Source organism: Dendrobates tinctorius, unplaced genomic scaffold, assembly GCF_039654945.1.
Source record: "Dendrobates tinctorius isolate UK_male_01 unplaced genomic scaffold, ASM3965494v1 ptg000201l, whole genome shotgun sequence".
Lineage (NCBI taxonomy): Eukaryota > Metazoa > Chordata > Amphibia > Anura > Dendrobatidae > Dendrobates > Dendrobates tinctorius.
The window spans coordinates 13,204,567-13,220,292 of NW_027361868.1; the positions used below are offsets into that span (position 1 = coordinate 13,204,567).

At 39.3% G+C, this 15,726-nt stretch overlaps 1 protein-coding gene across 1 annotated transcript in view; it reads left to right on the plus strand.

Moving 5' to 3' along the window:
- Positions 1-10,016, plus strand: part of PKDCC (protein kinase domain containing, cytoplasmic) — an 81,979-nt gene extending 71,963 nt beyond the window's left edge. The window contains exons 6-7 of the mRNA XM_073553442.1: positions 7,073-7,246; positions 9,268-10,016. Coding sequence (XP_073409543.1) covers positions 7,073-7,246; positions 9,268-9,353 — 260 coding nt within the window. The 3' untranslated portion in view covers positions 9,354-10,016. The remainder of the gene's footprint in view (positions 1-7,072; positions 7,247-9,267) is intronic.
- The last annotated feature ends 5,710 nt before the right edge of the window (positions 10,017-15,726 follow it).

Sequence of the window (15,726 nt, forward strand, 5' to 3'; positions counted from 1 at the left end):
TAATGTCCCCCATTCTGAGCACCTTTCAGGAATAATGTCCTCCATCCTGGGTTGGTATAATGACCCCCATCCTGGCATAATGACTTCCATCCAACTGAAATAGCACAGGCCCGGTCGCGGTCGACCACGATCATTTTGCCCCTGCTCGCACGGTTTCTGAAAATAAGGTAGGGCTTTTTTTTTTAATCTTGTACAACCCCTTTAAGTGACTGATCAAATATATATATATATATTTATAGTAAGTTAATAATAGTATTAAACATTTTTTTTTACCAATCCCCATCTACAATTTTTAAAACAATAGCATCTATTACTAATATAATAGCAAAAAATGTGAACAGACCTGGGATATACCGATATTTGTATAGACAACGGCGCAAGTCAAAGCCGCTTGAAGAGAAGCATACGCTACTAGGTCTAAATATACAAAACTTTTGTTTCCAATTAGTTTTCAATTGGCATCAAACAATTATACGGTATTTGGAAAGCCTTTAGGGCAAAATTAAAAGGTAAATATTGATCTAATCTACAACCATTTCCTAGCTGCAGCTCTGCTTCCAGAATAGAAAGCAGAAACAGACGTCGTAAAGATTCACTAGGGTAGGAAAAAAGGAGCAGAATGTCCTAATTCTGAGCCATAGTTTTCTGCTATTCACCGAAGAATTGTTTAAGGTAATATATCATATAAAATACCACTACTACGACCACAACTACTACCACTACTACTAATAATAACACTAATAATAATGTGCATAAATTTTAAAAAAATCTATTTATTTCTTTATCATAATGTTGTTTTATTGAATTAAAAATTTTACTATTTTCTTATGCTTGTTGCACTGTTTAGGTTGAAAGATGAAATCAGTGTTTCCCAAACTCCAGTCCTCACGGCTTCCAACAGGTCGTGTTTTCAGGATTTCCTTAGCATTGGACATGTGAGGGGACCTGTGGCAATTTCTGATGCCTTGATAAAAATTCCAAAACCTGTTCAATAAGGAGGGAATCTTGAAAACATAAATAATTTGGGGGGATGTTCGATCTGGAATTTGGGGAACACTGTTCTAAGTGGTCTATTTCAAAAAATGTCTGTAGCCATGGTCACACAATACTTATAGCGACATCATATTCTGCAGAGCTTTACAGACATTATCATCACTGTCCCTATTGGGGCTCACAATCTAAATTCCCTATCAGTATGTCTTTGGAATGTGGGAGGAAACCGGAGAACCCGGAGGAAACCCACGCAAACACGGGAAGAACATACAAACTCCTTGTAGATGTTGTCCTTGGTGGAATTTTGAACCCAGGACCCCAGCGCTGCAAGGTTGCACTGCTAACCACTGAGCCATTGCGCTGCCCTAACTGAACTTTTCCCACAATTGTTTTCTGAAAATGTAAAGATATAATGCTTTTTTCCACATTTTTGGAATATGTCATCAGGGTGTTTCTCTCGCCTTGATTATACAGGGTGGGCTATTTATATGGAAGCACCTAAATAAAATGGGAATGGTTGGTGATAGCAACTTCCTGTTTCTGGCACATTAGTATATGGGAGGGGGGAAACTTTTCAAGATGGGTGGTGACCATGGTGGCCATTTTGAAGTTGACCATGTTGGATCCAACTTTATTTTTTCCAATGGGAAGAGGGTCATGTGACACATCAAACTTATTGTGAATTTCACAAGAAAAACAATGGTGTGCTTGGTTTTAATGTAACTTTATTCTTTCGTGAGTTATTTACAAGTCCATTACCACTTATAAAATTTGTTCAAAGTGCTGCCCATTGTGTTGGATTGTCAATGCAACCCTCTTCTCCCACTCTTGACACACTGATAGCATCATCACAGAAGAAATGCTAGTCTAAAGGCCCCGTCACACACAGCAAGATCGCTAGCGAGATCGCTGATTTTGTGACGCCACAGCGATCTCGCCAGCGATCTCGCTGTGTGTGACATGGATCAGCGACCGGCCCCCCTGCCGGGTATCGCTGATCGTGCAGGAACGTCCTGGGCCATTTTTTGATCGTTGGTCTCCCATGCACGCTGGTTTCCAGGGTAAACAGCGGGTATCTAGGATCTGCGCGGCTTTTAGATACCCGCTATTTACTTTGGATACCAGCTTGCTCACTGGTCCTGATCGCTGGTGAGTCGGTCTATGTGACAGCTCAGCGGCGATCAGCTAAATATGTCCCAGTGATCCCATCCACGTTGGATCGTTGGTGGGATCGCTGGGACATTGAAGCGTGTAACGGGGCCCTAAAGCGGTCAGATTCTTTGTAGGAATGCTTGTACCTGACACCGATAATGTGGTGGTGCACCATCTTCCTGGAAAAACTCAGGGAACGTGCCATCTTCAGTGCATAAAGAGGGCAACACATTGTCTTGGAGCAATTTTAGTTATCCAGTGGCAGTGAGATTTTCATGGATGAAGAATGGCTCCACTATCTGCCCCCTGAGTGTAATACCATTTAGTTAGAAATTGTAAAGAAGGACTAATTTAGAGTGGCATTAGTTGTAGCTGTATAAATAAATTTAAAGCGAACCAGGCATTGTCAGGTTGGTGCTGTTACATGATTAAAATGATACCTGGGTTGGAGAAATCTGTCTTGTGTTTCTTTTTTTAATCTGTGTTTGAATTTTTAAGTTAATGAGGATGTGTCATGCCAGACAAAGAGAAGTTCTTGATTCTGGGCTCCCCCTGCAGTCTGTGTCAGAGGGTGGTCTGTGTCGGCACAGTAATAAATTGTGTTATTTCCTGCTTTACCAAAGGAAGACAACATCATAGAAATGATAACAATAATAGGCCTCAGTTACCACAGCTGTCTGCAAGGAAAACTGTTGCTCATAGCAACCAATCATTTTTCATTTTTTAAACAGCTCTGGAGAAATGAAAGATGCTTAGTTGCTATGGGCAACACAGGCAGTATAACCTGTTGTGGTCAAGAAGATGTGCCTATGAAATATATATACAGTATATCATATATACATATATATACAGTATATATATTAGATTAGATATTTATTTATATATCTATTAGATATTTATTATACAGGGCTTTGCGTGTGGAGTGAATTTGGTTATGTGGAGTGGGCGGGGCTATATGGAGTGGGCGTGGCTTCATACACACACTTACACATACTGTACATACACTCATTTTTATATATAGACTTACAGTAGTTTTTTTTAGTATTTTTCTCTAAGATATATTCTAAGATAGTGTTATGTCGTTGGGTGCATTAGATCTAATCAAGTGCTGAGGCAAACAAAACCGGTGTCTGTTTGTCTTTGAGGTAACACACTTTCAAGACTATAAAATGTTACAAGTACAAAAATTCCTAAGGTACAGATGCAAATACTCAAAAACATCTTAACATTCCTGCTGAGACTTCTATTCATCGTACGGCTCATAAATGAGGTCAATGGCAATCTCATGTTAATTATCTATACGCACCTTGAAATTTATGGAAAACATGTTCGAGATAAGAACCCCTTACTAGACGTAAGGATGATCGTAGCGGAGTTGTAATATGTTCTCATTAAAACACTGGACAAGAGGTCATTCAATATAGTGGGTATGAAAGTTCAACCTTCACAAACTTAGGCTTAACAGAAGCCACTATTTACTTTTGGACTACCCCTTGCTGTGTGGTTTGTATGATCCATGTTACATGAAAAATATGAATCTTTCGACCAGGAGTGTATCTAGGGGAGCATCATCGGGCCAATAGATGCAGCGGTCTGATGTTTCTCCCCGGCAGTTGCATTTTGCTGCCCCCTGGAGTGTGAATCGGCAACTCTCTTTTAATAAAGTGTTATGCTATGTGACAAGATAAGGGTTACTACGGTTTTATTTATGCTTTATTTATGCTAGAAGGGGTTGTCCCAAGTGTTCAGCAGTCAATCTATGCAACTGCAAACTTCTGAATTCTTATGACGAATGCATTTCACGTTGTCAGTATTCTCTGGTGCCAGCAGTGAAAGCAAGAGGTCTTGCAACCGCAAGTATGTGATTTTCATACATTCAGTCACAAGCCAACTAGACATGCGTGACCTTTCTCATTACAAGTGAATTGAGAGAGGCCAGACACGTCTAGTTGGAATGTAGCCGGAAGTATGCAAATTGCATACTTGTACTCACATGACCATCCACTCTTGCCACCATCACCAGAGGATCCTGACAGTGTGCAGTGTGCGCATTAGGAGCAGTGACTGCATACTTTCATCACAAACCTGGACAAGCCCTTTTCAATATAACATTAAGCCCTGTAGTATGTCCAATCCTAACAGCACAGAGTGTAATACACTCACTGTCAGGATTCAGCTCTGCTTCCTGGTGCCAGCGGTCATCACATGATCGCTCATGCAATTTTCATACTTACAGTCTGGTGACAGATAGCTTCTCTTCCTGCTTTTCTCGTTGAAGCAGGGGTTGTAGTATTTCACTGAACATTGAGAGAATCAGGAAAAGCAGCTCGTCGGCATATAAGTGGTCACATGACAACTACTCAAACGGATTGAGCAGGGTGGTGGGGGGCACCAATCTGAATTCTTGCCCCGGGTGCCAGAAAACCTAGATACACCTCTGCTTTGACTAAGTTGTTACAACTAAATCGCATGTTTATAAATGAACCAAGTTGTTATATTTAAAAGTGATTAATTCACCGATGGTTTGGGAAAATAAAGGAAGCTCAGTGATGGCTGGGGAAGTTGAAGAAGCTGTGAACAGGGGACAAGAGGGTGGCTTTTAAATCCATCGGAGACTGAACGGCAGCCAAGACCAGCCGGTAATATATTAGCACAGAAAAGGAGGGTGAGGAAACTAAGTGACACGCACTGCGTAGTCCTCCTCCCCGTGATCTATTAATGAAAGTCTTCGGAAATTTCAGTTAATTAACAGAGTTTATTGGACTTGTTACTTTCTTACATCAGAGATGAAGACCGCGCTCTTCTGAAAGGCGAGAGGGATCTCAAGTCACTGTGATTACTTTACGTGGGCAGAGCTTGAGCCATTCATTTTACTTTTATGAAGGGATAGAAGGCAACATACTTACGGCCCAGCGAAAACAAATTGCCCCCTAATTTGCCCATGTGCTGTTTATCAGGCATTAAGATATCCTGAGCTGATGACAGCTCTTTGGCTAATTTGCAGATCGTGCTAATTTATTATGGATGTCTATGGAAAATTTTGGTCTCAACAGCATAAGAAAGTTCTGGTCAGCAGCCAGTTTATACTATACCAGCTACAGAATATGGCCAATTTGTGAAAAGAAAATATTGCCAATATAACATGGTTCTTTAAGAGAATGTATCTGCAAAAGTGATGTAGTATTTAAATGAAGTTTAAAAAAGATAAAAATGTGTTTTTTTATATGCAGAAACCTAAAAAAAAATATTGTTTTCGCAGTGAACACTGAGTTGTAACAATTGCCTATTGAAAACCATGTGGTCTTACTTTAGTCATGAAATCATTAGGAGGGTTTAAATTGTGCTCTGTCGCGTATTATCATTTTTGTCAAGCGTTTACATACTGTAATTCTGAGATTAGAAAGGCATTTTCTTCTGAAACAGTGCCACGTTTGTTCGTAGGTTTTGTCTAGTATTGTATCTCACCCATATTCACTCAAGTGACTGGTAAGTTGGGGGTTGTGTAGATTTGTTTGGTAAAACTGTGCGTTATCTAGACCAAAGTTCCCAAAAATTGTGATAGATAAAGAGCAGTGCGGTCAAGAGAAAACTGACTTCCATCCGTTTATACGGAACAGGCAAAACCTAAAATAAAAACAAAATGAGCAAATAAGTAAATCGTAATAGTACAAGTAAACAGGACACAGTAGGGTAATTAGATGACACTATTTTGATCGAAACGGTGTAGAAGCCATCCCAACGCAACAAGGATGGACCCTAACTCTGGTAATTCACTTCTATATCTGTTATCACACTTCAAAATAGATTGGGACAGAGCAGGACCCAGGTCTCATTATTTTGCACCTGCCTGTGAAAATCTATATAGACAAGATAAACAGCCCACCCCCTGTATGTACAAAGTGCAAAAAACTAAAGTAAAACCAAATAAATGAGCCGGAACACCTGTTGGTTTATGTGCAATGTGTAGGTGCACATTTACTCTGCGGCCATTTAAGTTTTGTTTATAGGGAATAATTAGATGATAGTAAACTTGTAAGTAGGGACAAAATAAGTGTTTCAGTTGCATTCAGGCATTGGGGCATAGGCGAAAGCCAAAAAGTTCCTTTGACCCATATCATAAATCTAATACTGTTAAAGAGTAGTAGTAATAGTTAGGGGCGCTGTTGGAAATTTTGGACCCGTGAGTTTCAACTTACGCCACTGGAAACAAGTCACAATTTTTATGTATAACAAGAAAATATGAAGGATATGGACACACAATGTGACCCCTTCTATAAAGGCTTTATAGCAGCTCTTTCCAGTTATCAAATGGGTATGGCCAGCCTAAATCATATTACTAAATCTACCGTCAGCTAGCGTATAATTTCAGAAGTTATTGGCAATTCGTGGTAAAGCCCCCGTTACACACTGCGATATCGCTGTAAAGTCACCGATTTTGTGACGTTGCAGGGATATTGCTAGCGATATCGCTGCATGTGATACTTACCTCCGACCGGCTCCCCCGCTGGTTATCGCTGATCGTGCGAGAAGCTCCTGGACCATTCCTCGTCGGCCATTTCCCGCGGCGCTTCCTGTGGCGCCGCGAGCGACACGTGGAGCCAGGCGGGAGGACGCAGGATCGCCGCGTCTGACAGGTAAGTAGAGACCCCCGACCCCAGCAATGTCGCTGGTGAGATCTGCCTGTGTGGCAGCTCACTAGCGACCACCTAGCGATGCACCAGCGATCCTGACCGCGTCATATTGCTGGTCGGGATCGCTGGTACATCGCTAGGTGTAACGGTACCCTAAGGCTTATATAGAAATATTCTGTATTTGAGGTTTTTAACATAAATTAGCATTTATGCATATTTGCTAAAAAAATTTTTTGCATTTATTTGTATTTTTGGAACCAGAAAAGTTCACAAATCTTGTTTTTTTTGTCATTCAGAATATAGGCAAGTACAAGACGTTTCGATAGTTGATGAAGACTACAGATGTTGGCCATCTTACCATCATAACGGATGTCTCCTTTCAGTATTCGATATAAATGAAGCAATAGAAGTTTGTGAGAGCCATTCACAGTGTCAAGCTTTTATCTGGACAAATCAGACAACATGGACTGGTAAAAATAGATAAATGTATATATATGTATATTTGTTGATGTGGTGGTGTCTATATCTAAATGTTGAGTTTATTTGCTTGGATTTCTCAAGAGTTTTGCAAACAAAAAAAAGCTTCCTAGAAGAACTAAATGTGATTGAGGCTAACTATAGAATATTGTAGACGCCAAGTATTTTTGAAACTCAAAAACATTTCACCCGAAGAATGAACCAACTAACAAGAAAAGGTGAGAATTCCTCTTTGTCACTGCAGAAGTCATTGACTTGGATGGAGACTATGGAATCGGTGCCCAGTTCAAGTATCTTGGGAAGAAAAACATACAACACTTTACTGAAAGATAGGTTAAAATAAATGTGAATGTGAAGAAGGATTGATTGTGTAATTGAAGCTGAGCAGAAAGCCAGCCGCTCTCAACACCTGAGCACAAGAAAGTCATTATTTCTGGTTCTTCATTTCAAAATAAAGATTGGCTTTATGAATCTCAATTTTAAGGAACTATAGCAATGCTAAATATAGTTTTCAAATATAGGTTACTGGAAAGTTATAAAATAAATCTTAAAAGAAAAAAAGAATGTCATATACTATGTAAATACTGCCTTCTAGTACCTGTATCTGCGTCTAGTCTCAGTGTTCGAGAAGAAACCAACACATCGGATTTCCACAAGATGAGCCACTGTCAAAGTAGACTGGCAGTGGCTCTCTCATAGAGGACACAGGAGTGCTTGATAAGGCATTCTGTATGGGGGAGTTTGGGAGAGACAGCTGTGATTATTAAGCCTACAGCTATCAAATGCTTATGGGAAGTTTGGCCTTACATATTAGATTTTGGCTGGACCAACTGACAATCTAATATGCATTTTGATGTCCATTCTTTCCGAGCTCGGGTAAAGAATGGTCAAAGATGGAGATATTGATCATGGTCTTTCGTCTATTGGGGGCAAGGATAAAAATTGTAACCCAAAATATGAATTAAGTTAGGAAGACTCGGCACTATATCCTTTTTAAGAAAACTCTGTTTATTGTAACTTTATTCCATATGTGCTAAAACCACTGAAACATAGATCCTTAAATATCTGACACGTTCCGGTAACAAACTTCCTTATGAGTTGAGGATATGGAAGTTTACTTCCAAAACGCGTCAGTAATTGAGGATTTGTGTTTCAGTGGTTTTAGCACATATGGAATAAAATTACAAGTTTTATCAAGAAGGACGGAGTTTGCATTTGAGAAATAAACTTCCTTACTCGTTACTATGAATAAGAGAAGTTTACTTCTGAAACGCGTCAGCAGTGGTTTTACCACATATGGAATAAAGTTAAAATAAACACAGTGTTTTTTCCCAAGAAGGACGGAGTGTGTGCTTTGGAAGTAAACTTCCTTATTTATGTGTATGAGAAAGGAAGTTCACTTCCGAAACGCGTCAGATTGGAGGATCTGTGTTTCAGTGGTTTTAGTACACATGGAATAAAGTTACAATAAACACAGTTTTCTTAACAAGGATGGAATGCGCATTTCGGAAGTAAACTTCCTTATTCATACGTATGAATAAGGAAGTTCACTTCCGAAACGCATCAGTGTTTGAGGATATGTGTATCAGTGCTTTTACCACATGTAGAATAAAGTTACAAAAAAGCCCAGAGTTTTCCCAAGAAGGAATGAGTGCTAATTTCTGAAGTAAAGTTTCTTATTCATATGTGTAAGGAAGCTTGTTTCTGAAATGCGTCAGTTGTTTGAGCATCAGTGTTTCAGTGGTTTTAGCACATATAGAATAATGGTACAATAAGCACAGATTTTCTCTAGAAGGAAGGAGTGCTTGCTTTTTGTCGCTTGCTTCTGCTCACATACTTTGCTCAAGCTGCCAAGCACTCTGGAGCTAGTGATTATGGGTGGTGAGCTGTTGGTTTTCTTATGTTAGATCCAAAATATGAATGTTTTTAGTTTTCTATACCAAAAAATATTTTACAATGTTGTCATATAATAATTGCTTTGCTGATTTTTATCTCTCTTTTTTTTTTTTCTTAGGGCGACAACTTGTCTTCTTCAAAACAGGCTCTCAAAAATTTGTGCCCGATGAAAACAAAATAACCTACCTGAAAATGAAAGTTTGACCAAAGTAGTTCTCTGATAAGGTCATTAGGATTGAATGAATTGGAGAAAAATGCACTAATTTTCATTCTAATTTTCATTCTAATTTCTAGAGTGCTGTTCAAATTTACCTGAATTTACCAGGGTGGATGTGCAATAAGTCAGCAATTTTTTTTAAAAAAAATGTGATTTAAAAGACAAAAAAAATGTGATACACTGTTAGAAATGAAGATAATGAATATGGTGATTATCTTTAAACTGTACATAGTGTTATTTCTGCGGTGAAGAAGAAAGACATTTGGATTGGATCAAGCACACCAATGTCAGTAGGCTGCTGGCTTTTAACTCTGTGTGACTCTTCAATGGTACACTGGCAGTTTGTATCCAGTGTGAAATATTTGGTTTTTTTTTCTACAGGGATGAGTAATTATTTTTATATTATAAATATGTGCTACTTTAATTGTAAATTATGAGATTTTAATTATAAAACGTCTTAATTTAAGATGTTGATTCATAAGGATTCCAGCAAAACGAAGCCATAGCTCATATGTTTCAAGACTTCCAAAGAGGTATAAAGCTATTTCATAGGTTAAATGATCTCATTGCTTAAAGGGAATCTTGCCCTTTTTTTGGACTGTAAGCTGCCGGCACCGCCATCAGGGGCTTATCTACAGCATTCTGTAATGCTGTAGATAAGCCCCCAATGTAACCTGAAAGAGAAGAAAAACGAGTTACGGTATATTATACTCACCCAGGGGCGGTCCGGGTCCGGTCTTGGTCCGATGGATGTCGTGGACCGGTCCGGCGCCTCCCCTCTTGTTTCATTGACATCCTCCTCTTTGCCTCCCATCGCGGCTCCGGCACAGACGCACTGGAGCCGGACCTCTCTGAGATTTCCCGGCGCCTGCGCACTGCATGACTCTGCCCTGCCTTCAACAGGGCAGAGCAGTGCGCCTGCACCGGAGCCGCAATGGGAAGCAAAGAAGAGGGCATTATCGCTACAAGATGGGAGGCACCGACTGGACCGTGACACCCTCCGTACCAAAACCGGACCGCCCCTGCGTTAGTATAATATAACTCGTTTTTCTTCTCTTTCAGGTTACATCGGGGGCTTATCTACAGCATTACAGAATACTGTAGATAAGCCCCTGATGGCGGTGGCCGCAGCTTATAGTCCAAAAAATAGGTGATAGATTCCCTTTAATAAATGCACCTACGACTTTCAGATACATAGCAAGTAATCTTACATTTTGAAAATGTAAAGCAAGTATTCAATAAACTAAAGATGGTTTCATATGAAATGGCCATCGTTGACCATCTTCTTTCCCCAGAAGACAATCTCTAGGAAAATAGAGGACTTTTAATGCAATAGAATAAATAAGAGAGCAATTTTCCAAGAAACCAACTTATTTGATACGTTAGGGCTTGTTAACCAGCAATTATGTATACAAGGTTTCTCTCTTTTCCTTCTTCGCTCAATCACTCTTTCTTCTTCAGTTTTCTTGTTTCAATTTTCCTACTTTAAGTATTGCCTTCTTCAAAGCTGCAAAATATGTCCATCATTCCATATTTTTGCCAATAACGTTTATTTCAAAACTTTAGAGTAAAAAACAAGAGTCTAGATTTTTGCCATTCAAGTGTAGCCATACTCCCCAAAAATGTGAAAGCTCAGTTCAAGAGCAAATTTACATCCCCTGAGAATAGGGGAATGATAGGCCTACCTCCCTAGTGGAGAAAGAAATGGGCATATTGAAATTCATTTATCTGCTTTTCCCCTCAACCTTTGCCATATCAACATAAGTTGAACATTTTGTAGATATTAGATGATCAGCCTGTCCCATCACAAAGGACTGCTTTGCCAACATAAGTCTAATGTGTACGGTAACATTAAAGGGAACCTGTTACCAGATTCATGCTGTCCATGATTCGATTGCATCCAGGTATGTCTTCCTCTAAAATGCTGCGGTGTTTCAAATGCAACAAAAGTTTCACAAGCCACCGGGGACCATAGATAAAAATATGACTAGTCCGGTGCAGCCCCCAGTCAGCCCGCTTTAAGTGATTGACAGGTCTCTCCCTATGTACACAAATTGGAAAGACCTGTCAATCACCTGGTGTGGGGAGAAGCTGACGGGGGGACATCATCAGACAAGTCTGGTCTTTCCCTATCGCTCCTTGCCGACTTTGCAAACTATGTTTTCTCTGAGCTACGTTTTCTCCTGCTACAGTTGTGCAGTCCAATTCTGATTTATGCTGGCTGTGGTTCGGGCAGCATGAATCTAGCAACAGATTGCCTCTAAGGTTGGTCTGTGGTTAAGCTTTTGGGATTTGAAGTTGACTTTATATGGCCTTGAGTTAACATATGTCCTCTAACGCGTCTGTGAAGAATTTGAAAACATCACACATCTTGATAAATTTCACAAATCTTTTGAAAAATATTCAGGATTGAGAGTCCTCAGTAGTTGATACCTTTTAATGGCTAACTGAAAAGATGGTAACACATTGCAAGCTTTCGAGACTACTCAGGTCTCTTCATCAGGCTAGACTAATACAAAATCTGAAGTATTTGTATTAGTCTAGCCTGATGAAGAGACCTGAGTAGTCTCGAAAGCTTGCAATGTGTTACCATCTTTTCAGTTAGCCATTAAAAGGTATCAACTACTGAGGACTCTCAATCCTGAATATTTTTCTATCTACTGGCTAACACGGTACAAAGATATACATCTTTCCTGTAACAAATCTTTTGAGAGATCTACTCATTTTCCTAATATCTCCCAACATATCCCCCCTCTCTCTTTCTCTCTAAGCCATATGGCTCAGCCTTGTGTAAGGAAAGTACCTCACTGATAATATAAAATGGACTTATACAGGGAATAATCAACAGTTTATGGTTTCCTACTAAAAAAATGCAAAGCAAAACAAAAAAAAACTAAACCAATGCATGAATGTTATATTTAATATATAACATTAACCACGTAATCACTACTCTTGTACCAAAAACATTTGAACCAAATCACCCTAACTTATATGTAAGTTAAAGGGGCTGCCTCATCCAGACCACACCTTCATACAGTTAATCCTTGTCAGATCCTAGTTTGTCAAAGCCCCAGTGGTCAGCAGATGAGCTAGGGGAAACTCGAGGCTGCTAAAGGGGATATGTGGTATTATATGGTAGGAAAAAGTTGTTTTTTTTAGCTCTCCCTTAGTTGGTTCCCAGTGAGCTCGATGAGATGAAGCACGGGATCGCGTCACTGCCAGACGCTGAGGCAAAATGCTTGTATGTAGAGAAAAATCCATCTTCAACAAATAAAATCAAAATTCAAAAGTTTAAACTGAGTCTGAGAACACGCGGTGTTTTTGAAACGCGTTCAGTTCTCTGATTTTCTGGCATCCTTCCTCTGGTAACTCCGGTAATTGTGTCACAGCACCAATGTTATATTTTAATGGATTCAATAAAGAATTTTGATTTTATTTGTTGAAGCTGGATTTTTCTCTACATTCAAGTATTATATGGTGCCCATTTAAAGTAATAGGCAACATGATTGAAGGATATCCATTATCCATAAGATTGGGGATAACTTTCCAATCACTGAGGGTCCAGCCCCCAGCGATCCCGAGAATTGAGGTTGAATGGGGCAGAGGTCAATCATGCGTATTGTCACTCAATTTATTCTAATGGGAATGCTGAAGACCAGATGAGAACAGTGCTTGGCATTCTTTGGCACTCCCTAAAAGAATAAATGGAGCGGTAGTGCGCATGATCAACCACCACTCCACTTAGCCAGGAATCTTTAGAGCCCTGATTCTTGAGATCAATGGGTGGCCATGGTGGTCAGACCCTCAACGATTGGAAAGCTATCCCCTTGAGAACACCTCTTTAAGTCTTCTGTTGAAGCTAAGCAGAAAGAAGACAACTCAATTGAGTTTTCCAGAGCGGGAGCCAATCCCACTCGGGATCATCTATCTATCATGTCTTTATATTCTAGTAGGGTATGTGAAAAATGGAAAATCTAATTATAAGGCAAAACTAAAGAGGAATAATTATGACCAAATATGAGATTTAACTCACAAAGCATAACAATAATTGGAAATAGTATAGTAATAATAATAGCTATGTACATTTTGCATATGTACTTCAACACAGAAAAAAATAGCCCCCAAAAATATAAAAAGAAAAATCCTGGAAAACATTTGCAAACTGAGCAGTTTTTATTGCTGCAGACCCAAACTTGGTTTTTTTTTTAATTTATCTCATTGATATGTCTGATAAGATCAATTTTGTGAACAATTTGGCTTTTACTATATCCTCTACAAATTTAATAGGATATATAACATCACCTTGTATTGCTCCAAAATAGCTGTATTATTCTATAACAACCATGTTAGACGAGTGACCAGAATTTTCATGGTTAAAGGGGTTGTCCACTACTAGGACAACTTCTTCTTAAACTAAATGCTCGGCCCCGATAAAATAATAAAAGCCTATACTCACCTCCCATGCCGGCTCTGTTCCAGTGGTGTCGGCACTCGTGGTCCCAGGGCTGTGATACGGTAGAATGACGCGTGATGCCCAATGCCCAATCAGCGCTGGCATCACTGTCTCTGCCTTCAGACAAACTGAACATGAAGAGGAAGTCCGGACTACAGCTGATCTCTGGCTTCCTCTTCATGTTTAGTTCGTATGAAGGTGGATACAGTGACGCCAGCGCTGATTGGGCTCCAGTGTCATGTGCCACAACACCGCATAACAGTCACAGGGAGAGCGAGTGGCAACACTTTGGGAACGGTGCCAAAACGGGAGGTGAGTATAGGCTCTATTATTTAATGGGGGGTCGAACATTTAGTTTAAGAATGGGTTATCCTAGTAGTTTACAACCCCTTTAATGAAAAAATTGAAAGAGTATTGATGAAGTATGATCCACAGAACAGGAATCCATGTAATACTGCAAGCTTTATAGATTGGCAGTTAAAGACAAAATAATTTTTCACTATACACAATTGTTTCCCTTTTTTGTCACAATTGGAACATCCATATTTTATTTTTTTTTAATTTTGGCTATTCTGATTTTTTTTTCACAATCTGTAGTTTTCATTGGCTCATCTATGACTGAAATTAGCCAGTGACTAAACAATAACTCGGAAGATTCATAAAGACTTGTGCAAAAGAAAAAGAGTAAAATTGCCCTTTGTAACTGATAAGTTGTTTTCAATTTTCCAAAATTTTTGAGAAAAGGTTGTAAATTATCTAACTTATCCTCATTGGTGCTGAAGGTTGTTGTATTTAATAGGTACTTCTAGTATCTAATGTATTTGCTTTCAATGAAAGCTGCCACTGACATTTATTATATTGGATTGTTTTTGTACTTCAGCTTTAAAAATGTTTATTTTTCTAAAAAAAAAATAAAGTTTTGTAAAAATTCTTTGTGGTCTCGTAGTCTTTTTTACGTAATTTTTGTATTCGTCTTCAAAATAGTTTAATGTTTGAATGTTATAATTGATGGTACATCATTAAAGCATTAAAGCAACACCTACAGCAGAAATGAGGGGATCGATCCGAGTTTGAGTCAAATTTACTGAAGTTCATGGTTTCACGTGAATTTGAACACTTTGAGATTAGAGATGAGCGACTTTGCCTTTTTTCGGGTCGAGTCGGGTTCATGAAACCCGACTTTCGCAAAATCGGGTTGAACGCAATCGGCCGATTATTGTGAAAAGTCGAAGGCCGACTGAAACACGAACCCCAATGCAAGTCAATGGGGAAGAAAAGTCGGCAGTGAGTGGAGGACAGGAAACACACCTACAGTGCCCATTTTAATGCCAAAAACATCAATTCTTATTACTTAAGCTTGTCAACCTTAATTTACTTTATAATAATAGTTAGGCATTGAAAACTGGGGGTTATTTGGCTAAAGTTGTGGGGGGGTAGGGCTGGCTCCAGATTTTCGTGGGCCCAGGGCCAAAGAGTGTCAATGGGCTCCTTTAACACATGCCACAATTCATGATCCTCTGATACGGCAGAAAAATAGCGGTATAGGACAATGAAAAATACTTCACTTCTTACATCACATGACTGATATCCATTTTAAATTCTCCAATAGCTCCAAAAATGGACAGTATATTACTCCATACAGTATTATGGCCACCACATAGTGCGCCATACAGAGTAATGAGGCCCATACATTTCTCCATACAGAATCATTGGTCCCATATAATGTTCGATACAGTATATGATGAGCTCCACATAATGCTACAGTATATGTTGGTCCCCATGGATGAAGCTCCACTGTCTTATGGGCCCAAATAATGCTCCATATATAATGGGCCCCATTTCTAATGCTCCAGTGTATAATGGGCCCTGTAAATGCTGCTCCAGTGTCTGATGTCCCCCATTTGGAA